Source organism: Halichoerus grypus, chromosome 7 (genome assembly GCF_964656455.1).
Source record: "Halichoerus grypus chromosome 7, mHalGry1.hap1.1, whole genome shotgun sequence".
Taxonomy (NCBI): domain Eukaryota; kingdom Metazoa; phylum Chordata; class Mammalia; order Carnivora; family Phocidae; genus Halichoerus; species Halichoerus grypus.
The window spans coordinates 150,821,521-150,844,445 of record NC_135718.1 but is presented as its reverse complement, the minus strand read 5'-3'; the positions used below and the strand labels follow the sequence as shown (position 1 = coordinate 150,844,445).

General features: G+C 45.6%; 1 protein-coding gene across 2 annotated transcripts in view; it reads right to left on the bottom strand.

Annotated features, from left to right (window-relative positions):
- Positions 1-20,807, bottom strand: part of CD244 (CD244 molecule) — a 28,878-nt gene extending 8,071 nt beyond the window's left edge. The window contains exons 1-4 of one of the 2 annotated variants that reach the window (XM_036084722.2): positions 20,526-20,807; positions 2,605-2,922; positions 2,246-2,515; positions 353-460 (exon numbers count right to left, since the gene is read on the bottom strand). In XM_036084722.2, coding sequence (XP_035940615.1) covers positions 353-460; positions 2,246-2,515; positions 2,605-2,922; positions 20,526-20,586 — 757 coding nt within the window. In that variant the 5' untranslated portion in view covers positions 20,587-20,807. The remainder of the gene's footprint in view (positions 1-352; positions 461-2,245; positions 2,516-2,604; positions 2,923-20,525) is intronic. The other variant, XM_036084724.2, reaches the window with a different exon arrangement.
- Between the last annotated feature and the right edge of the window lie 2,118 nt (positions 20,808-22,925).

Genomic DNA, 22,925 nt, shown 5'->3' with positions numbered 1-22,925 from the left:
CCCAGACAGCCAAGACCTTGAGAAAGGTTCTAGGAAGGAGGCAGATTAGTGCTCTCCCCAAGATGCCCACAGACCACAGCAGCAGCAACCACCCGACATAGTTACTCCATCGGGCCGGGCTGTCCCCCAACAAACCAGCCACCAGCAGGCAAATCTGCACATTGCGCTGTAAACACGCCGAGGACCCCCAGAAGGTATGACCTGGGAGAAAGGGCCCAGCAGCTTTCCCTCCCCTAAACATGCACACACACATGTCCCAAGCTCCAGAGGAAAAGCAGGGGCTGTACTCCCAGGCGCATGCCGCTGGGGATGTCAGGTGGGACAACAGCACCTCCTGGGGACCCTCACTCACCTGACTGCTTCCTCTTCCTCCTCCACACACAGAAGCAGGTGAGGGCACCCAGCAACAGCGTGATTAGAAAAATCACGATGATCATCAGAAAGTTCACAGAGGTGTATTCTAGGGACATGGAAAGCACGAGGCCTGAGCTTTCAGCCTCTCTCTCCTCCCTTCCCACCTGTCTGCTGCAGGACTTGTTTCAAACCCGCACTCCTCCCTCACGTCCCACTGATTGCACCATCAAGGCTGTCTCTCTGCAGTTGGGTGACTTCCCCAACTGATGCTAAGAGCATGGGTACCAATATCTGACCGGCCTGGCTCTGTGCCCTTGGGCAACTTCCTTAACCTCTCTGAGCTTCCATTTTCTCATGTATAAAAGGAAATGATGTTATCTACATAAGGGAGTGGAGCATATGATCTAATACATGTAAAGCATCCGGCACAGCAAATGTGACATCTACCCATTGTTTTGTTAACTCAGCAAAACATATCGCACCCACTCTGTGCCAGGCAGCCCTCCCCTCCCCTTCCCTTCCAGTCCTGCCACCACTGATCTTCCTCATTGGAACGTCTACACTTACCGTCTGTGTCACACATGTGCCCTGATGTGCGAGCCCACCGACAAGGGGGGCAGGGAAAGGAATTACGTGTTCCAGATGTTAGCTGGTGAGTCTCTTCACAAACATCACCTCATGTAATCCCACCAGCAATCCTGGGAGTTACCTATTATCATCCCCATTTTACCCAAGAGAAAAACTGAGGCTCAGAGAGGGTAAGGAATCTGCCTGAGATCACAGAGCTGGTGAATAATGAAACCACAGCTGACATGACCCAAAAGCCACTGTCCTTGTCACTCCAGATTGCTTCAGCTCGCTGGTTTCTTTTTTGCCTAGGAATGCCTAGTTTTGTTGCCCCTATTTGGCCGTAAGTTCCTTAAGGATAGGGACAGCAAGTAGGTTTTTCCCTGTGATGCCCATGCTGACGACACATTAAGTCTTTATTTATCCGATAAAAATTGGTGCAAACTTAACTCAAGATAACTCTTAGGGGGGCGCCTGGGTGGCTCAGTCGTTAAGCGTCTGCCTTCGGCTCGGGTCATGATCCCAGGGTCCTGGGATCGAGCCCCACATCGGGCTCCCTGCTCAGCAGGAAGCCTGCTTCTCCCTCTCCCCTTCCCCCTGCTTGTGTTCCCTCTCTCGCTGTGCCTCTCTCTGTCAAATAAATAAAATCTTAAAAAAAAACTCTTAGGATGACTGGGGAGGGTATGTGCTATGGTGAGCGCTGTGAATTGTGTAAGACTGATGAATCACAGACCTGTACCTCTGAAACAAATAATACATTATATATTAATAAATAAAGATAGATGATAGATAGATGAGATTAGATAGATAGATAGATAGATAGATAGATAGATAGATAGATAGATAACTCTTAGGATGAGCATAAGCAATAAACCAAGAAACTCTTCCAGGAACCCCTGTGATCATCCTTCCATGACCTAGGGCACTGTTGTACACCATAGTTACCTCCTGGGGAACTACATGGCTTGTGGGAGTTATCCTTCCTTGGGAGGAGGAAGCAAGTTTCCATCAGTCTCTCAGAGGAAGGAAGTGAAGATCAGCAGCCGTAGCAGGGCTTTGACCCACCAAACAGCTAAACATTCCCTACATGAAAGAAAAACTTGCATCTCCTAGGAGATTCTTGATGGGGATAAAATTCTTCCCAGACTAAGATAGGCCTGGGCTTATGGGAACTGTGTGCCCAGAGACCAGGACCACCCCAGGGAGGGGCACCAAGGCACTTGAGGAGGCAGCCAAGTGATCTTATACCCCAGTATCTCTGGCATGAGACTGATTATGGGGTCCAACACTTTCAGCCCCTATTAGTCCAAAGTGCTCCACTTACGCTTGTCAACACTCCGACAGCTCTGGGTGAAGGTGTGGTTTACCCAGCTGACCGGGTTGCTGACATTGCAGGTATATATGTCCAAGTCATTGACATCAATCTGTTCCTCCAGTTTGCTGAGATTGCTTGGTGTCTGGATCAGCTTGCTCCCTCTATACCAAACATAGCTCACATTATCACCTCTGGAGACCGAGCAGGACAGAGACACTTGGCATTTCCCTCTGTCCAGGACCTTCCTCTCCTCCACTACTTCAAGTGTCCCTACGTGATCTGGAAGCAGAGATTCTGATCAGAAAGGCACTGGAAATAAAAGCCCTGCAGGAGTCAGAGAGGCAGGCTGAGCTGTCCTAGGGACTCACCAAATACAGAAACCTGGAACTGGTGATTCTCAACTCTCCCACTGTCATCAGTCACCTCCAGGAGGTAGAGGCCACTGTCATTCTGCTGAGCTGTTTTGATGAGAAGAGTTAAATTCCTTTTTATAAAATTGAATGTCTTTTTGAGATGATTCGGAGTCCAAACTTCAGACCCATTCTTCCAAATCAGTATCACGGAAAATCCTGAACTTGAGTGCCTCTGCATCTTCCATCGAGCAGAGTTTATTTGCTTTGTCTGTGTCCTGGGGGGCAGTAACGAGAGTTGATTTCCTGAGAGTCCAACCACATGTTCAGCAGAATCTAGGGATTCCAGAAAAGAGAACCCAGGTTGGAGGCGGCAGGAAGGTGCCAGCCCTGAGCATTGCAGGCAGTTGGATGTGACTTCCCTTGAGCTAAAAGGAAGGAGGCATGTGTGAGGAGACCAGAGCCTAAGAGAACCTGAAAGTGTACTTCCCTTTGGTCTCCCCCCTCCCCAAGCTCCATGCCCCTCCTCTGAAGGAGCCCACCAACCAATAATGATAGCTAAAATCTCTTGACTTCTTTCTGCGGGGCAGCAGGTTTTAAACACTTCATATAAAGTTTATAAAACACTTTATATAAAGTTCATAAAACACTTTTATATAAAGTTATATAAAAACATTTTAAACATGTTTAACTATATGTCTTAACAACGACCTTATGAGAGTTTTATCCCTATTTTACAGGTGAAAAAACTGACTGGAAAGAACTGAAAAGTAACTAGCCCAAGTTACACAGCAAGAAAGATGAGCTTGAAATCCAGTCAGTTTGGCTGTAGAGGATGAGTTCTTAACTACAATGTTATAAACACTGTATCTGACGTGACTCCCTCCACGCAGGGCTGAGGCAACCACCAGTGGCCAGTGGTGACTGCTGGAAATTCTGTATGGCCAGACCCAGTAAGATGAACCCTCCAAGCTCCCTTCATAGCTCCCTCCCCTGTCCTCCCATAGAGCTAGATTCATAATCCTCTTTTGAAGCACTTAACACATCAAACGGGGGTCATTTCTCATTAATGATTGCCAAATTTTTAGTCACTAAGAAGTCTCCACAGCCATTGCTCCCTTAAGAATAATTAGAGAAAAATAAAACTACACGACCTTGATACATCCCCGCATTTGTCCTCTCTAGAGATCAAGATGTGTGCTAATTAAAATGAGGGTATGACATAGAGCTGCTAGTTTTTGCCTCCCCTAGGAAAGCCCAGTGCAGTCAGTAAAGAAAAATGGAAGTTTGAGTGGCCATTTTTGGCAGGGAAGCTATGTGGCATGGCCACATAATAAATGTAGGAAATAAAAAGGTCTGCCAGGGAGGGTCAGAAAGAATTTGGAGGATAGAATAGGAGATGGGGATTGTTATATGAACAGATCTGTTAAAATGGACGACACTGAGAGGAGAACAATGGAGAGGGGGATTTTTAGATATCTGGATGCATTATAAACATGCTCACTCCCAACCACACCTTCACCCTGGCATTTCCTCAGGAGCCAGAGTAAATAATTAAGAAACTATTTGGTTGATAGACTGTGTTTCTTTGATATTGACAGTCCAAAGAATAAAACACATAGTGTTCTGGGGCACTTGGCTGGCTCAGTCAGGAGAGCACCAGATTCTTGATCTCAGGGTTGTAAGTTTGAGCCCCACTTTGGGTGTAGAGATTACTTAGGGAGAAAACCTTTAAAAACAAAACAAACAAACAAACAAAAAACACATAGGGTTCCTATTCATATTCTTATGATTTGAACTGGCCCTGTTCATTGCCAAACCAGAAACAGAGACTGTCTCTTTGTCTCCCATGGTCCTATATATAAGAACAGGCCAAGAGGTGCAATCAAGCATTGCACAAAAATCCTGAGAACAATCCCCACTGGTTACAATCCCCAGTGTAACCAGGGCCCCGAAGAGTTGGGGCCTCTTTGTGTATAAGACATGGTTCCTGACGCCAGAGAATTTGTGATCTGAAAGCAGAACATACTTTTATTCCACAGTATACACTTAATAGGTGAGATAAATATTCATCTAAAGAATTCTAATTCTGATCATGAAGACCACATTAAGACATGCTAACCAACCCTGCTACTGAGAATAACCAGGAAAAAAATGGGCAAAATATAAAAGCTTACTGCTAAAGGCATCAGGGAGCTAATAAAGCAGTGAAATATTATGGGGCTAAGATCTGGAAGAAGGAAACTCAGAGAGGTGAGACCAGCATATTTGACTCCTATTCCCTGGAGGCTTACAGTAAACTCAAGGAACTAAAAGAACACAGAGTTCAGGGATCTCATGTTAAGAAGAAGTGGGTATAATGGGACACCTGGGTGCCTTAGTTGGTTAAGCATCCAACTCTTGATTTTGGCTCAGGTCATGATCTCAGGGTTGTGAGATGGAGCCTACATCAGGCTCCGCACTCAGCGTGAAGTCTGCTTGGGGATTCTCTCTCTCCCTCTCCCTCTGCCCCTCCCCGCCATCTCCCTCTTTGTCTCTAATAAATAAATAAAATCTTTAGGGGTGCCTGGGTGATTCAATTGGTTAAGCGTCTGCCTTGGGCTCATCATGATCCCAGGGTCCTGGGATCAAACCCTGAGTTGGGCTCCCTGCTCTGCAGAGAGTCTGCTTCTCCCTCTCCCTCTGCCCCGCCTCCTGCTTGTGTTCTCTCTCTCTGTCAAATAAATAAATACAATATTTTTTAAAAATAAAAATATAAGTTATTCTTGGAGAAAAATAACATCAACATGAGCATTAAACTATTTCTGGAATTTTCATGCATAATGTCCAAAATGAAATAAAAAAACAAACAAGCATAAGGAGAGGAAACATGTTCAAAACCTAAAAGAAAAAATAACCAATAGAATTAGGCTCAAGGGGCATCTAGATAACTCTGTAATTATGTTTCAAGGAATTAAAATTAAAATTAAATTAAATTAAATTTTTATTTAAAGTTTGAGAATTACAGCAGAAAATCAGTGTGATAGAATGCAAAATGGGGGCGCCTGGGTGGCTCAGTAGGTTAAGCATCTGCCTTCTGCTCAGGTCATGATCCCGGGGTCCTGGGATCAAGCCCCACATTGGGCTCCCTGCTCCGCAGGAAGCCTGCTTCTCCCTCTCCCATTCCCCCTGCTTGTGTTCTCTCTCTTGCTGTGTCTCTCTCTATCAAATAAATAAAATCTTTAAAAAAAAAAAAAGGCAAAAATGGCCATGCCCCTTGCAATGTGACTTTGTAGCTCCACCCATCCTCAAGAGATGGAGCTCACTTCCCCATCTCCAGTAACTGGGCTGGCCTTCTGAATACAATGCAGCAAAAATGACCTTGTGCCAGGGGCACCTGGGTGGCTCAGTCAGTTAAACGTCTGACTTCAGCTCAGGTCATGATCTCAGGGTCCTGGGATTGAGCCCCACCTCAGGTTCTATGCTCAGCCAAGAGTCTGCTGCTCCCTCTCTCTCTCCCACTACCCCTCCCCCTGCTTGTGATCTCTCTGTCTCTCTTTCTCTCAAATAAATAAATAAAATCTTTAAAAAGAGAGAGAGGGAGGCGCCTGGGTGGCTCAGTCGTTAAGGGTCTGCCTTTGGCTCAGGTCATGATCCCAGGGTCCTGGGATCAAGCCCCATGTCAGGCTTTCTGCTCAGTGGGGAGCCTGCTTCTTCTTCTCCCTAGGCCTGCTGTTCCCCCTGCTTGTGCTAACTCTCTGTCAAATAAATAAATAAAATCTTAAAAAAAAAAAAAAAAGAAAGAAAGAAAAGAATTATACAACAGAGGATCAACAAGCCATTTTTTTATTTTATAAAAAAATCAAAGTATGGTTAATGCATAGATAGATTGATTAAAAGAAATGTGAAAAGGTACAAATAAGCAATATCAGAATTTTTTAAAGATATCGCCACAGATCCCCCAGATATTAAGACCTTAAGAATTATAAACTGCTTTCCATCAATAGATTTTAAAATTGAGATTAAATAGAAAATTTCTATTAAGTAAATTGAATCTATACTGAAAAACCTTCTCACAAAGTAAACTCCAGACCTAGTTAGCATCCCTGGTTAACTCTACAAAATAGTTTAAAAAATTTAACTCCAATCCTACCCAAATGCTTTCAGAGATAGAAGTAGATAATACTTCCAAACTTGTTTTATGAGGTTAACATATTTATTAGGCTGACACCAAAATCTGCAAGGATATCACAAGAGAAGAAAATTAAAGGCTCTGAACTCAGAAACATGGGTACAAAAATCCTAAGCAAAAGACTAGCAAACGAAATAGATCAAAGTACATAAAGAAACAAGAAAGTGCGGCCTATTTACAAGGGGGAAAAAGAAAGCAACCATGAAGAATCATAGACATTGGACTTAATAGACAAAAACTATTTTTTTTAAAGTAGTCTCCATGCCCAGCATGGAGCCCTGTATGAGACTTGAACTCATTACCCTGAGATCAAGACCTGAACTGATAGCAAGAGTCAGACCCTTAACTGACAGAGCCACCCTGGCACCCCTAGTCAAAAACTTTATATGGACTGTCAGAAATATGCTCAAAGAGCCAAAGGAAACTATAGACAAAGAACTGAAGGAAGCCAGATGACTGATGTCTCAACAAAGAAAATATCAATAAACAGAAATTATAAGAGGGAATCAAATAGAAATTCTGGAGCTGAATAATGTCCACAATAGCCAAACTGTGGAAAGAGCCAAGATGTCCATCGACAGATGAATGGATAAAGAAGAGGTGGTATATATATACAATGGAATATTATGCAGCCATCAAAAGGAATGAGATCTTGCCATTTGCAACAACGTGGATGGAACTGGAGGGTGTTATGCTGAGCGAAATAAGTCAATCAGAGAAAGACATGTATCATATGACCTCACTGATATGAGGAATTCTTTTTTTTTTTTTTTTTTTTAAGATTTTATTTATTTATTTGAGACAGAGAGAATGAGAGAGAGAGAGAGAGCACATGAGAGGGGGGAGGGTCAGAGGGAGAAGCAGACTCCCTGCCGAGCAGGGAGCCCGATGTGGGACTCGATCCTGGGACTCCAGGATCATGACCTGAGCCGAAGGCAGTCGCTTAACCAACTGAGCCACCCAGGCGCCCGATATGAGGAATTCTTAATCTCAGGAAACAAACTGAGGGTTGCTGGGGTGGTGGGGGGTGGGAGGGATGGGGTAGCCGGGTAATAGATATTGGGGAGGGTATGTGCTATGGTGAGCGCTCTGAATTGTGCAAGACTGTTGAATCACAGATCTGTACCTCTGAAACAAATAATACAATATATGTTAAAAAAAAAAAAAAGAAGAAGAAGAAGATAGCAGGAGGAGAAGAATGAAGGGGGGGAAATCGGAGGGGGAGACGAACCATGAGAGACGATGGACTCTGAAAAACAAAGAGGGTTCTAGAGGGGAGGGAGGTGGGAGGATGGGTTAGCCTGGTGATGGGTATTAAAGAGGGCACATTCTGCATGGAGCACTGAGTGTTATGCACAAACAATGAATCATGGAACACTGCATCAAAAACTAATGATGTAATGTATGGTGATTAACATAACAATAAAAAATTTTTAAAAAAAGAAATTCTGGAGCTGAAAGGTATAATAACTGAAATGAAAGATTCACTGGAGAGTTTCAACAGCACAACTAAGTCAACTGAAATTATTCAGGTTGAGGAACAGAAAGAGAAAAGAATGAAGAAAAATAAACAGAGCCTAAGAGACCTGTGGGATTCCAGCAAATATACCAACATGTGTATAATGGGAGTCCCAAAAGAGAGGAAACAGACAAAGGGGCAGAAAGAATATCTGAAGAAATAATGGCCCAGAACTTCCCAAATTCAATAAAAGACATGAATATACACATCCAAGAAACTCAGTGAACTCCAAGTAAGTTAAACACAAGAGATTCATATCAAGATACATTCTAAAATGTCAAAAGCCAGGGCGCCTGGGTGGCTCAGTTGGTTAAGCGACTGCCTTTGGCTCAGGTCACGATCCTGGAGTCCCTGGATCAAGTCCCGCATTGGGCTCCCTGCTCAGCAGGGAGTCTGCTTCTCCCTCTGACCCTCCCCCCTCTCATGTGCTTTCTCTCTCTCTCATTCTCTCTCTCTCAAGTAAATAAATGAAAATCTTTAAAAATAAAATAAAATAAAATAAAATAATATGTCAAAAGCCAAAGACAGAGAATCTTGAAAGCAACAAGCCAGAAGCAACTTGTCATGCACAAGGGATCCCCAGTAAGATTAACAACCAATTTCTCTTCGGAAACCATGAGGCTAGAAAGCGGTGAGATGACATATGTAAAGGGCTGAAAGCTTATTAAGGCTATCAATTAAGAATTCTATATCTGACAAAATTATCTTGCAAAAAAATGAAGGACCAACGAAAACATTCCCAGATAATGAAAAGCTAGGAGTTCTTGCTAACAGATCTTTAGGCATGCCTAAAGAGATGAAGACACGGGCAGTAACTCAAAGCCATGTGAAGGAATAAAGAACAGGGTTAAAGGGAATTACATAGGTAACTATCACAGCCAGTATTAATTGCATTTTTGGTTTATAACTGTTTTTTATGATGTGAAAAAGACAAGTGCTTAAAACAACCATTATAAATCTATGTTAATAGGCACACAATGTATAAGGACATCATTTGTGACAACATAAAGTGGGGAAGGAAGAGTTGGTAGTCATCCAATCTAGCTCCACTCCTTATCTTCCAGAGAGGAGACTGGGGCTGGAGATAGAGTTAATAACCAGTCATGTCTATGTGAGGAAGCCTCCATAAAATCCCAATAGCACAGGTTTTGGGAATTTCCAGGAAGGTAAACACATCCCACTGGGAGGATGACACACCCCAACTCCATGGGGACAGAAGCTCCTGCACTTGGGACCCCCCCCCCACCAGACCTTGCCTTATGTATCTCTTCATCTGTACACTTTATCATATCCCTTAATAAGCTGGTAAACATAAGTGTTTCTCTGAGTTCTGCGAGCTGCTCCAGCAAATTAATCGAACCATTCTATCTACAACCAGTTGATTGTAGGTCATTTGATCTACAACAGTTGGTCAGAAGCGCAGTTGAAAACCAGGGCTTGAGACTGTCATCCGAAGTGGGGAGACACAGTCTTGTAGGACTGAGTCCTGAACTTGCAGGATCTGACACTATCTCTGGGCAGACAGTGTCAGAATTGAGTTGAATTATAGGACACCCAGCTAGTGTCACAGAGACCTGCTTGCAAAAACCCACACACAGTTGGTGGCCAGAAGTTTCAGAAGTGAAGTAATAAAGTGTGAGTAGTAAAGGAGTCACATAGGAAAGGAAGACAAGAGAGAAAAACTAGGTGGCATTGCAATACAGTTTTTTTTAATAAAGATTTTATTTATTTATTTGAGAGAGAGTGAGAAACAGCATGAGAGGGGAGAGGGTCAGAGGGAGAAGCAGGCTCCCCGCTGAGCCGGGAGTCCGACTCGATCCCAGGACTCCGGGATCATGACCTGAGCCAAAGGCAGTCGCTTAACCAACTGAGCCACCCAGGCGTCCTGCAATACAGTTTTTAAAATGCAAAGGAGGGGCACCTGGGTGGCTCAGTTGGTTAAGCATCTGCCTTCTGCTCGGATCACGACCCCAGGGTCCTGGTATCGAGCCCCACATTGGGCTCCCTGCTCAGCGGAGGAGACTGCTTCTCTCTCTTCCTCTGCTGCTCCCCCTGCTTGTGTGCTCACTTGCTCACTCTCTGTCAAATAAATAAATAAAATCTTTAAAAAATAAAAATAAATAAAATGCAAAGGAAATGAGCTAGGAGTGGAAAGCCAGAAGAAAGGGAGCAGCTTGAAGAAAGGTCAGAGATGTCATCAGGGACAAGCAGGTCCTGGCCAGCCTTGTGGATGAAGTAGGAAAGGACGGGCCAAGCAGAGGTGAATCGGGTTGCTTAAGGGAGTAAACGAGGTGGTTGACATTGAGGAACCCCCCTCTGGTGTCTCTGACATTGAGGAATGGTTGGCGGGTTGCTGGAACCCCTCACTGGCATCTGCTTTCTTGCAGAAGGAGTGTGTAGGTTGATGGAGCCTGTGACCATGGGACTGGCCCTCAACGAGATAGTGAAGGTCTGGAATCATCTCTCTGGGGATGGGAGGTGCTGAGGGCCAGAAACAAGAATTGTCAGGACACTGAGTGTCTGGTTGAGATTAGAGAAAGGGGAGGAGGCAGAAGGTCAGAGTGGGGCAGGGCTGGAAGGGGATGGGGCAGGATGTTGTGGGGAAGGAATGACGGAAAAGTGAGTGGGCAACGTACTATATGCTGGGGGCTTTGACTCATTCCCTGTCCTGGAGGGCTTATACGCCAAATGGAGAGACAAGAAACACCAGGATGAAAAAGTAACTTCTGATACTCTATGTGGAAAACCCAAAAGACTCCACCCCAAAACTGCTAGAACTCATACAGGAATTCAGTCAAGTGGCAGGATATAAAATCAATGCACAGAAATCAGTGGCATTCCTATACACCAACAACAAGACAGAAGAAACAGAAATTAAGGAGTCGATCCCATTTACAATCGCACCCAAAACCATAAGATACCTAGGAATAAATCTAACCAAAGAGGCAAAGGATCTGTACTCAGAAAACTATAAAATACTCATGAAACAAATTGAGGAAGACACAAAGAAATGGAAAAACGTTCCATGCTCATGGATTGGAAGAACAAATATTGTGAAGATGTCAATGCTACCTAGAGCAATCTACACATTCAATGCAATCCCCATCAAAATACCATCCACTTTTTTCAAAGAAATGGAACAAATAATCCTAAAATTTGTATGGAACCAGAAAAGACCCCTAATAGCCAGAGAAATGTTGAAAAAGAAAAGCAAAGCTGGCGGCATCACAATTCCAGACTTCCAGCTCTATTACAAAGCTGTCATCATCAAGACAGTATGGTACTGGCACAAAAACAGACACATAGATCAATGGAACAGAAGAGAGAGCCCAGAAATGGACCCTCAACTCTATGGTCAACTAATCTTTGACAAAGCAGGAAAGAATGTCCAATGGAAGAAAGACAGTCTCTTCAACAAATGGTGTTGGGAAAATTGGACAGCCACATGCAGAAGAATGAAACTGGACCATTTCCTTACACCACACACAAAAATAGACTCAAAATGGTTGAAAGACCTCAATGTGAGACAGGAGTCCATCAAAATCCTAAAGGAGGGCGCCTGGGTGGCTCAGTCGTTAAGCGTCTGCCTTCGGCTCAGGTCATGATCCCAGGGTCCTGGGATCGAGTCCCGCATCGGGCTCCCTGCTAGGTGGGAAGCCTGCTTCTCCCTCTCCCATTCCCCCTGCTTGTGTTCCTGCTCTCACTATCTCTCTCTCCGTCAAATAAATAAATAAAATCTTTAAAAAAAAAAAAAAATCCTAAAGGAGAACACAGGCAGCAACCTCTTCGACCTCAGCCACAGCAACTTCTTCCTAGAAACATCGCCAAAGGCAGGGGAAGCAAGGGCAAAGGTGAACTATTGGGACTTCATCAAGATAAGAAGCTTTTGCACAGAGGAAGAAACAGTCAACGAAACCAGGGGACGACCAACAGAATGGGAGAAGATATTTGCAAATGACATATCAGATAAAGGGCTAGTATCCAAAATCTATAAAGAACTTATCAGACTCAACACCCAGAGAACAAGTGATCCAGTCGGGGGATGGGCAGAAGACATGAACAGACATTTTTCCAGGGGGGACGTCCAGATAGCCAACAGACACATGAAAAAGTGCTCAACATCGCTCAGCATCAGGGAAATCCCAATCAAAACCTCAATGAGATATCACCTCACACCAGTCAGAATGGCTAAAATTAACAAGTCAGGAAACGACAGATGTTGGCTGGGATGCGGAGAAAGGGGAACCCTCCTACACTGTTGGTGGGAATGCAAGCTGGTGCAGCCACTCTGGAAAACAGTATGGAGGTTCCTCAAAAAGTTGAAAATAGAACTATTCTATGATCCAGCAATTGCACTACTAGGTATCTACCGCAAAGATACAAGTGTAGTGATCTGAAGGGGCAACTGTACCCCAATGTTTATAGCAGCAATGTCCACAATAGCCAAACTATGGAAAGAGCTCAGATGTCCATTGACAGATGAATAGATAAAGATGATGTGGCATACACACACACACACACACACACACACACACACACACACACAAAGGAATATTACTCAGCCATCACAAAGGATGAATACTTACCATTTACATCAAAATGGATGGAACTGGAGGGTATTTTGCTGAGCTAAATAAGTCAATCAGAGAAAGACAATTACCACATGATCTCACTAATATGTGGAATTTAAGAAACAAGGCAGAGGATCATAGGGGAAGAGAGGAAAAAATGAAACAAGAGGAAACCAGAGAGGGAGACAAACCATAAGAGACTCTTAATCATAGGAAACAAACTGAGGGTTGCTGGAGGGGAGGGGGGGTGGGAGGATGGGGTAACCGGGTGATGGACGTTGTGGGGGAGGGGTATGGGGTGTAATGAGCACAGGGTATTATATAAGACTGATGAATCACAGACCTATACCCCTGAAACAAATAATTAAAAAAAGAAAAGAAAAGAAAACATACTTCCACCCAAGTTAGCCTATGCTGAGAGATGGAGGACGCTCTGACAAAGAGTACTGGCTTGTTCAGAGGGGAGAGGCCACAGCAGATTCCGGTGGTCAGGGGAGGTCCTGGGGCTGCCACCACCGCTGCTGCTACCGCTCAGCAGCTTTGGGGCCCCTCTTCCGGTGGTTAAGAACAAATGGAGTAAAACAGTAACTCTGCAGGGGGAGAGCAGAAGTTAGGTGATTAACTCCACTGCCTCCTCAGGAAGAAATGGGCAGCCAGCAGGGAGGGTGGTCAAGGAGACCATCTGGCCAGCAGGGAGTCCCGCTCAAGTGCAGGGGCTGCAGCCTCCAAAGCTGTGCAGGGTCGACAGTCAGCTCGGCTAACTCTGACCTGGATTGCTGGGGGAGGAGGGGTGAGGGCTGAGAGCCGGGAGGGGGGCGGGGGGCGGGGGCAAGTCTCAGAGCAGTACACTTCCACCAGCCAACAAAAGGATGTTGAGGTTTTTCTCAGCTTGGGGTTGTGCCATCAGGCTTGGGGGAAGGCAAAAGAGGGGCCACCCGTTGGGGACTGAGTGGATAGAGCCCAGTAAGATCCCAAAAGTGCTGGGGCAGGGACAGCCCCAGTCAAGGCAAAATCATAAAGTAGATAAAGCACCCTCCAGGGCCCACATCCCACTTCATTTCCCCTCTTTCTCCACTTAACCCCACACTGGGGGCTTCACTGGCCATATTGACTCCTCTCCTCAGACAATGCAACCCCCTGACCTCTATCGACCTTTCTCAGCCCATGCCCCCCCAACTCCTTGTATCAGTTAACTGAATCAGTTCATTTATGCTATCTTTCTCCAAGCTAACAGGTGCATTTGCTTTTCATTTCCCGTCCAAACCCTGTGTTTTCCCTACTTCCATTCAGCTGTTCCCTCTACTCACATTATCTTTCTTCCTTATTCCTATCTCCTGAGCAATGCTGCATCCTTCAAGGCCACGTCCCACAGCACTCCCCTGCCCCCCACCAGAAGGAATCTCCATTTTCTTAGCTCCCTTTGTGCTCTAAATGGGTCTTGCCTGTCGGTGACACTTCCCTTACAATTGTTGCTGCACATGCTCGTTTTCCTCTGTCTGATTCTTTTTTTTTTTTTTTAGATTTTATTTATTTATTTGACAGAGAGAGAGAGTACAGGCAGGGGGAGCAGCAGTGGGAGGGTGAGAAGCAGGCTGTCCGCTGAGCAGGGAGCCCGATGCGGGGCTCTATCCCAGGACCCTAGGATCATGACCTGAGTCAAAGGCAGACGCTTGCTTAACCAATCAAGCCACCCAGGTGCCCCTGTCTGAAAGATTCTTAAGGATACAATCAACATGTTTCATCTTTGTTTCATCAACAGAATCTTGCATAGTTCTTGGAACATAGTAAATGCTTAATGAAGTTATTTAATTAATTAATTAATTAAATTCAAGAATGTGTCTCAGCTAACTCCCAGAAACAAGTATACTGTAGGAATTTTGTGCAGAATACCAGAGATGTGGCTCCCTTGGTTTTAGCCTTTGCCTTCCAGGCTCCACACACCTGCACCTTCACTTGCCATTTGCAGGGCCTCAAAAAAGCCAACAGCCCTGAAGCATCATGGGACTCCTCTCATATACTGCTTGGTTCAACCACTTTGGCAAACAGCTGGCCAGCATCCGCTACAAGTCTATATACATACCCCATGATTCTACACCTAGAGATATGCCCAACAGACATGCATATATGAAAAGTGTGTACAATAGGCTACTAGCACCATTATTATAATAGGGGGGAAAAAACAACCCAAAGATTCATCAATAGCAGAATGGATGAATAAACTTCTGTATAGTCACACACTGAAAAGCCATGAAATGACCAGGTGCAAGTAATAACATAGATAAATTTCATCAGATGTTGAGCAAAAGAAGCCAAACATAAGGCACACACCATATAATTCCCTTTATATACAGGCCAAACTAACCTATGATGTCAAAAGTGAGAACAGTGGTTGTATTTGTGAAAGAGGGAAGAGCTAATGAATGGAGAGAATGTGTGGTAGATACACAAGCGTGTTCATTTAACAGTAACACAGACATGTATGTTTCTAATTTGTATGCTTTTCTGTACATGTGTCATGCTTTAATAAAAATGTCTGTTGGGGCGCGTAGGTGGCTCAGTGGGTGAAGTGTCCAACTCTTGATTTTGGCTCAGGTCATGATCTCAGGGGGGTAAGATCGAGCCCTACATCAGGCTATGTGCTGAGTGTGCAGCCTGCTTAAGATTCTCTCCTTCTCCCTCTGCTCCTCCCTGCTCATGCTCTCTCGCTCTCTCTAAAAATAACAAAAATTAAATTAAATTAAATTTTTAAATATCTGTTTATGAAGACAATGGTCCAGCAAACCCTGGAGTGATTTCTATGGAACCAATTCCCTCCAGGATGGTGCTGCAGCCCTGAGTTCTCTGAGTCCCCGTCTGTCCCCCGTGCCCAACAACTTCACCATTCACTTTGTTTCAGGGGAAGTGCAGTGAGGAAGAGATAAACAGAAACAAATACAGTCTTCTTAGAACTTGCCTGGGTCCCAGACAGAGTAGTCAGAATCAGAGACTCCTTCCTGAGAAGTGAAAATTTCAACACAGTCTATAAGAAGAGCCAGTAAGCATGCCTTAGAGCTAATCCATGAGATGCTGCTCTGCCCTTTTGTTTTGTCTGCAGCCCCTGCGTGTTCACAGTCTCCAGTGTGTCCTTCGGGGTTCCCTCAGAATGCACAGAGCAAACCTGACTTTAGGGCCTGGACCCACTTCTGTGGGCAGCTACTTGAAGGTCCCTGCTCCCCAACACACCTGACCCCAAAATCATCCCAATCTGCTTCTAAGATGCCTAAAAAGAATTCATTTATTCACTCAACATTTTGAGTACCTATTGTGTGGGCACTTTGCAGGGAACTAATCACAGCTGTAATTATATATTGAGTCCTGTGATAGATGTTAGCTCTGTGAAGGAGGGGCCCATGTACTGATTCACCATCAAATTCTCAATACTTAGCGCAGGGCCTGGCCCAAAGGTGTTCAAGCACATCAGGGAAGGAGTGAGAATTGAGAGGGAGATGTCCCTGTGAAAACAATTAGCATATGTCACATTGTACAATGTCATAATAGGATTAAGTGTCTTGAATGTGTGTTCTTTTAAGTTAAAAATGTTGCATTCTCCCAAAGATCCCAGTTATGACAATGAGAAAACCTTCAGAAAAGAGTTACCCATTAAAACTTATTATCTTGGGCCCCTGGGTGGCTCAGTTGGTTAAGCGTCTGCTTTTGGCTTGAGTCATGATCCCAGGGTCCTGGCTCCCTGCTAGGCAGGGAGACTACTTCTCTTTCTCCCTGCCCCCTGCTCGTGCTCTCTCTCACTATCTCTCTCTCTCTCTCTCATAAAAAAATAAAATCTTTAAAAATAAATAAAACATCATCTCATCCAGGATTTCCTTTTATTTTAAAGATTTTTATTTATTTATTTAAGAGAGCATGAGCAACAGAAAGAGCACAAGCTGGGTGCAGGGGGAGAGGCAGACTCCCCAGTGAGCAAGGAGCCTGATGCAGGGCTCAATCCCAGGACCCGGGGATCGTGACCTGAGCCAAAGGCAGACACTTAACCAACTGAGCCACCCAGGCACCCTTCATCCAGGATTTTCTCTCTCTCTTTTTTAAGATTTTATTCATTCATGAGAGAGAAAAAGCATGGGGTGGGGGGAGAGGAAGAAGTAGGCTCCCCACCAAGCAGGGAGCCCGACTCAGGGCTCGATCCCAGGACCCTGGGATCATGACCTGAGCTGAAGGCAGACGCTTAACCAACTGAGCCACGCGGCTGCCCCTCATCCAGGATTTTCTAACTCGCTTTTGTCTTAAATAATTAACCAACAAATTAGTCTCTCTTCTTGACTCTGATCACAAAACTAAGTGAAACATAGACCCTGCCGGGGTGCCTGGGTGGCTCAGTCGTTAAGCATCTGCCTTCGGCTCAGGTCATGATCCCAGGCTCCTGGGATCGAGTCCCGCATCGGGCTCCCTGCTAGGCGGGGAGCCTGCTTCTCCCTCTGCCGCTGCCTCTCTCTATCTCTCTCTCTGACTCTCATGAATAAATAAATAAAACAAAACAAAAAAAATTAAAAAAAAAAAAGAAACATAGACCCTGCCTCCAAATAACTGAGTAACATGAGTGATCATCTGGGGGGACCCGATATAAGAACTTTCTAAGCATGTTGTAATACCATACCTCACCTAACGCTCACACATCCCCATAGACCAGGCTCCACTGTTGACTTCACCTTATGAATGGAAAACTGAGAAACAAGAGGTTAGTTAGCTTCTTCAGTGCCACCGAGGGAGTACGTGGTTTAAAATCTAGAACAGCTTCTCCCAATGAAACTTGCCAATAGACAGATAAACTCTCACTTTATTCTAGAGATTATTTAAAGTATTCATCCACCCATTCATTCAATAAAGGGACAAGATTTATTGAGACTCTAATTGTGCCAGATACTGTTCTAGAGGCTGAAGAAACAGCAGTGAACAAAACAGACAAAAGCCCTGGCCTCAAGGAGCTTACCTTCTAGTGAGGTAAAGAGGAGCCCAGGAGACAGAAAGGAAAACAAAGGAGTAAACAGGAGAGCGTGTCCAATGGAGATGAGGACCACAGAGAAAATAAGCAGAGAGGGAGATAAGGCGTGACAGGATGGCGGGCTTGACAATTTTAGTGGAAGCCATCACTGGGAAGGTGGTATGAGCAGAATCCTGTGGGGCTGAGGGAGCAGGCCAGGTGGTCAGCGGGGCAGTGGTGTTCCAGGTGGAGAAAACTGAGTGCAAAGCCATGGAGTGCAGTGTGCTCCAGGAGCAGCGGGTCAGGGATGCTGAACACAGGGTGTGCAAGAAAGGAGGGAGGAAGGGGAGGGGGGTCAGGAAGGCCAGATCACGTAGGCCACTGTGAAATGTGTGGCTTTTACTCTGCATTCAGAAGCTTCTGAAAACGCTCGGCAAACCTCGAGAGTGATAGGAGCTTCTTACATATATATTATGCATATTAAATTCTTCAGTAAGCCAAGTTTTAAAAAAAGAAAAGGTTTCACTGCCCTCATGTGTCCCGATGGGATGCTCTGAAATACACACAGCCTCACTTGTATAGTAACCCCGCCCAGAAAGCATAGCCCGGCTCACATGAGGAAACCTCACACAAACCCGGATTCAGGAGCCTTCCACAAAACGACTGGCTTGTACTCCAAAAATGTCAAAGTCATGAAAGACAAAGAAAGGCTAGGGAGGGTTGTATATCAAAAGACATAACAAAACAAAACAAAACAAAACAGGGCGCCTGGCTGGTTCAGTCAGTAGAGCATGCAACTCTTGATCTCGGGGTTGTGAGTTCAAGCCCCACATTGGGTGTGGAAGCCTACTTTAAAAAAAACTTTTTTTAATAAAAAAATAAGAGACATAACAAAAAAAGCACCTAACAACTGAATCTAATACATGATCCTGATTGGATTCTGCACTGGGGAGGGGAGAATGCCATAAAGCCCATTATTGGAACAACTGGTAATATTTAGATATGGACTGTGTATTTGATTGTATCGATCTTAAATTTACTAAACTTTGATAATCATGCTGACATGATATAATAGGATATGGGAATGCCCATGTTCTTAGAAGAGTCATGCTACAAAACTTAAGAGTAAAGGGACATGATGCCTGTAATCACTCTCAAATACTTCAGCAAAATTTTTTTTTCTATTTTTTTATTTAAATTTTGTTAGTTAACATACTTATTACACATTTATACGCACTTACCTATATGGGGACAAAAAGAAATAAAGCAAATGTGATAAAATGGTAACAACTGGTGAGTCTGGGTGAAGGAAATATAAGTCTTTGTACTATACTTGCGACTTCTCTGGCGCTCTGAAATTACTATTTTAAACTTTTTATTTTAAAAGTTTAAAAATTTTAAAAATAAAATAAAAGTTTAAAACTGAAAACCAATAAACAGAGCAGCAGTTTCATTCAGCTTTCAGCAGGCCAGCCCCACAAACACAGGGCGCAGCGGAAAGAGAGAGAAGTTCCCTAAGGCCAAAGCCCGTCAGCCTGTGCCCATGCCCTGGCGGGGCCAGCTCCCCCCAGGTCTCCCTGCAGTGGGTGTGCTCAGCCGCGCCCCAGGCGTGGACGTGGGACAGCCCGTTCTCCTGTCACTCAGGCTCATCTTCTCAGACCGCCTCAACTTCTGGCATCCAGACCTTTCTGACTGCTCCCTGTCCTCAGCGCTCTCTGCTCTTCTTTCCCTGTGTTTGTTACGGATTTGTAAATACAAATGCATGTGTTTCAACTGCTGGTCTCCCCCAGTCCTCTGGAGCCTAGACTGTGTCTGGGAGGACACAAGAGTGCCCGCGATGGGTCTATATGGGGCTTCTAACAGGCCCCAGACAAACACTACCCTGGGCCCAATTTTCCTCCCTCTGCACCCAGAGTGTGTCCTCCACTCACTCCCTCACCCTTGATGGCCCTGGAAGAGCCACTGACCTAGAATGCAGACACGCATGTCAGGGCACCCTCGACTCCAGGGTTGGACGAAGGTGGACGAAGCTGAGATCTCCCCAAGCTGAGTTCTCCATGTGCTCTGGAGCTTCCTGATATGGTCTCCTTCTTCTCCCTTCCCCACCTCCTGCTCCAAGCCAGCATTTCCCTAATGATTTTCAGGTTTGTGTAGCCTCTGGGCTGCTGGAGGCTGCTGGGGGGTGAGGGGCCAGGCCATTCAGGCAGAGTGGCTGTTGGCCGCACGCTTCCCTCCTCCTAGCTCAGCTTCCCTGCCTGGAGAGCAATCTGTCAGTCTCTGATATCCAGAACCACCCAACTTCCTTAGAGAAACCCAAGCCCAGGGGCCACTCTCTCTGCTGGTAATCACACCACGTTAGAGAATATTTCCTTTGTCCTTACGGCCAGCAGAGAGGACGCTTTCTCCCCACTACACAGAAAGATAAATTGAAGCCAGTGGAAAGGAGTCTCCCTTCCCCAGGAACAAGGAGATTGCTGGATTGCTGAAGGCATGACCAGACGCACTTCTCAAAGACCTCCCAACCCGCTGCCAGCCGGTTCCTTCTGACCTAGCCTGTCCAGAGCTGTCAGGAGCTGCTCATCGTCACGGTGCCAGGCGACCTTGTAAACAGCTGAATCCAGGGGCTCTGGGTTCTGATCTCCCCGGGGGCCATGGCCCCAAGTCCATGCCATCCCCCACCCCCCACGCCAGGCTGGGCCTCCTTACCTTGGCCCTGATTCCCCTTGAGGAGCAGGAGGAGTGTGAGGACGAGAGCTTGCCCCAACATCCCTAAAGGACAGAGGGGTCAGCCGGCTCCTCGCCCACCAGACGCTCTGCTCGTGCCCAGGCTCAGCAGCAACCAGCCAGCTGGAGGGTGAGAAGGAGCAGAACTGCCTCGCTGTTTGTCCGGCCACAATTTCCTCAACTCAAGGCTGTTCTCAGCAGCTGAGAGCTCACAAGGCCACCGAGAAAGCCCCAGTACCTTGACCTGGTCCTACAGTTCACACAAGCTGAACTTTCAAATTTGGCCTCAAGTGGGCGGGTTCTCAGTTTGCAGTGACTCACAAAACCAGCTTCAAAATCCTGTCCATCGCTCTGCCCCAGTCAGGCTGCCTCATTCAACGGACAGAGAGGAAGAAATGTTCCAGTTCTCTCCATCCTACTGGCAATATGGAGAAAGCTGCCAAGAGGCAGGGGGACAAAACAGCCATTATCCCAGACTGTCCCATTCCAACAGGCACTGTGAACGTGGGAGGAGGGGTTGGGGGCGTGTGGTCTGAGAAGTGGAGCCCTAGATAAGCAGGTGAAATGTTGAAGGAAAGGAGTAGGGACACCAGGAAGATCTAAGACCCGGGGATGTTCTGCAAGTTGATAACCAGGTTTAAGCACATGCAAACTGAAATACCTTTACAGAGATTTGCTTTTGCTCATTTCCTATCTGTGCTTCTATGTCCCATCCTTTCCTCTTTTGCTCCTTTCCCATAGTAGTTCTCTCTTCCTTCTCTTGCCTTCTCTCACCCAGACAGGAACCAAACTCATCTTTGCTGTCCTCCCCTGCCCATACTTCAATTCCGCCCTCCACAAAGGCCAGGAAGCTTTGATCCTTCTTAGGCCCTCGCAGAGGGGGAGAGGTGGTGGGACCCCACCTTCCCCAGAAAGCATTTGCTTTGAGGCCATACCCTGGGGCTCCATGACTTGTTCTTCCTTCTGCTTTCCCCTTAGCAGCAAATTCTTTCAGTTCCCTTCCGATCAGCCCTTCTTCTCTTTTCCCATCCTTTGATCCATTTCCAATCACCCCGTCTGAAGCTGGGCTCAGGGGAGGCAGACTAGAGCCTCAACTACTAGTGAAGAAAGCAGGGTGTTCTGGACAGAGCACAGATTTGGAGACTTGAGGGACAGTTCAGCAACTTAACAACCTGTGTGATCCTGGCCAAGTTACCTTCTGAGCCTGTGGGGTCAGTCCTTGGCTCACATTCCTCACAAGGTAGTTTTAAGGATCAAATCAATAACTGTAGCTGACAGTACACACAAAAAAGAAGTCTGGACATAGGTAAGTCCTGTTTTCTTTTTCTTTTTTTTTTTTTTAAGATTTGTTTATTTATTGAGAGAGAGAGAGCCAGTGGGGTAGGGGCAGAGGGAGAGGGAGAGAGAGACTCTCCAACAGACTCCCTGCTGATCAGGGAGCCCAGCTGTCATGACCCTGAAAACATGACCTGAGCCAAAATCAAGGGTCCAATGCTTGACCAACTGAGCCACCTAGGCATCCCTCTTTTTCTTTTTCTTTTTTGCATTTTATTTTTCTTAATTTAGCCTTGCATGGCTTTTTCCCACGGGTTCAATGGTTATCAGCTCTGCCACGGGGCAGCCCCTCACCCCTACGGAGCTCCCTCAGAGCCGATCTGGCCATGCCCTTGACTTTGAGAAGTAGTGCTCAAGACATGATGCAACAAGTAAGGGTACATTTCCTGCCATGAAAGATGGAGGACAAAGTCCAACTGTTCAAAGCAACTAATGAACAACATTTACTAATCTGCTTCACTGATCCTGACCCCAACACCAGCTCCATCCTTTCTCCACCAGTCGCATGGATACATACCATCCCCTGGAAACTGAACTGGGAGCAGACATGTTATTATATCTTGTGGTCTTGTTAGCTAGAATGCAACGGTAAGTTACTCAAATAAGAGAGCTTAAAGCTATCAGCAAAAGGGAGGAGGGGAAGGGACAAAAGCAAGGAAGGAATGTGTTTTATTTTGCAGAACCAACAGTTCTAGCCAAAGAGTGGCCCAACTAAGTTTTTCAACTGATAGCCCCTTGCTATGTGTGTCTTGCCTGATAGCCCCTTATGTGAGCCAATGTGACTTGGATTGGAGCTGAGGACCTTTGCAGAAGCCCCCCTGAGTTGTCCTGAAGTTACCTGTAGCTCATTATAATACTAAGATCTCCTCCTACAGGCAGTTTTCTGCCACTTTTTGAACATATGTTGTATGCACTAGAATGTTGACATGTGGGATGTCTGGGTGACTCAGTCGTTAAGCATCTGCCTTCGGCTCAGGTCATGATCCCAGGGTCCTGGGATCGAGCCCCGCATCGGGCTCCCTGCTCAGCGGGAAGCCTGCTCCTCCC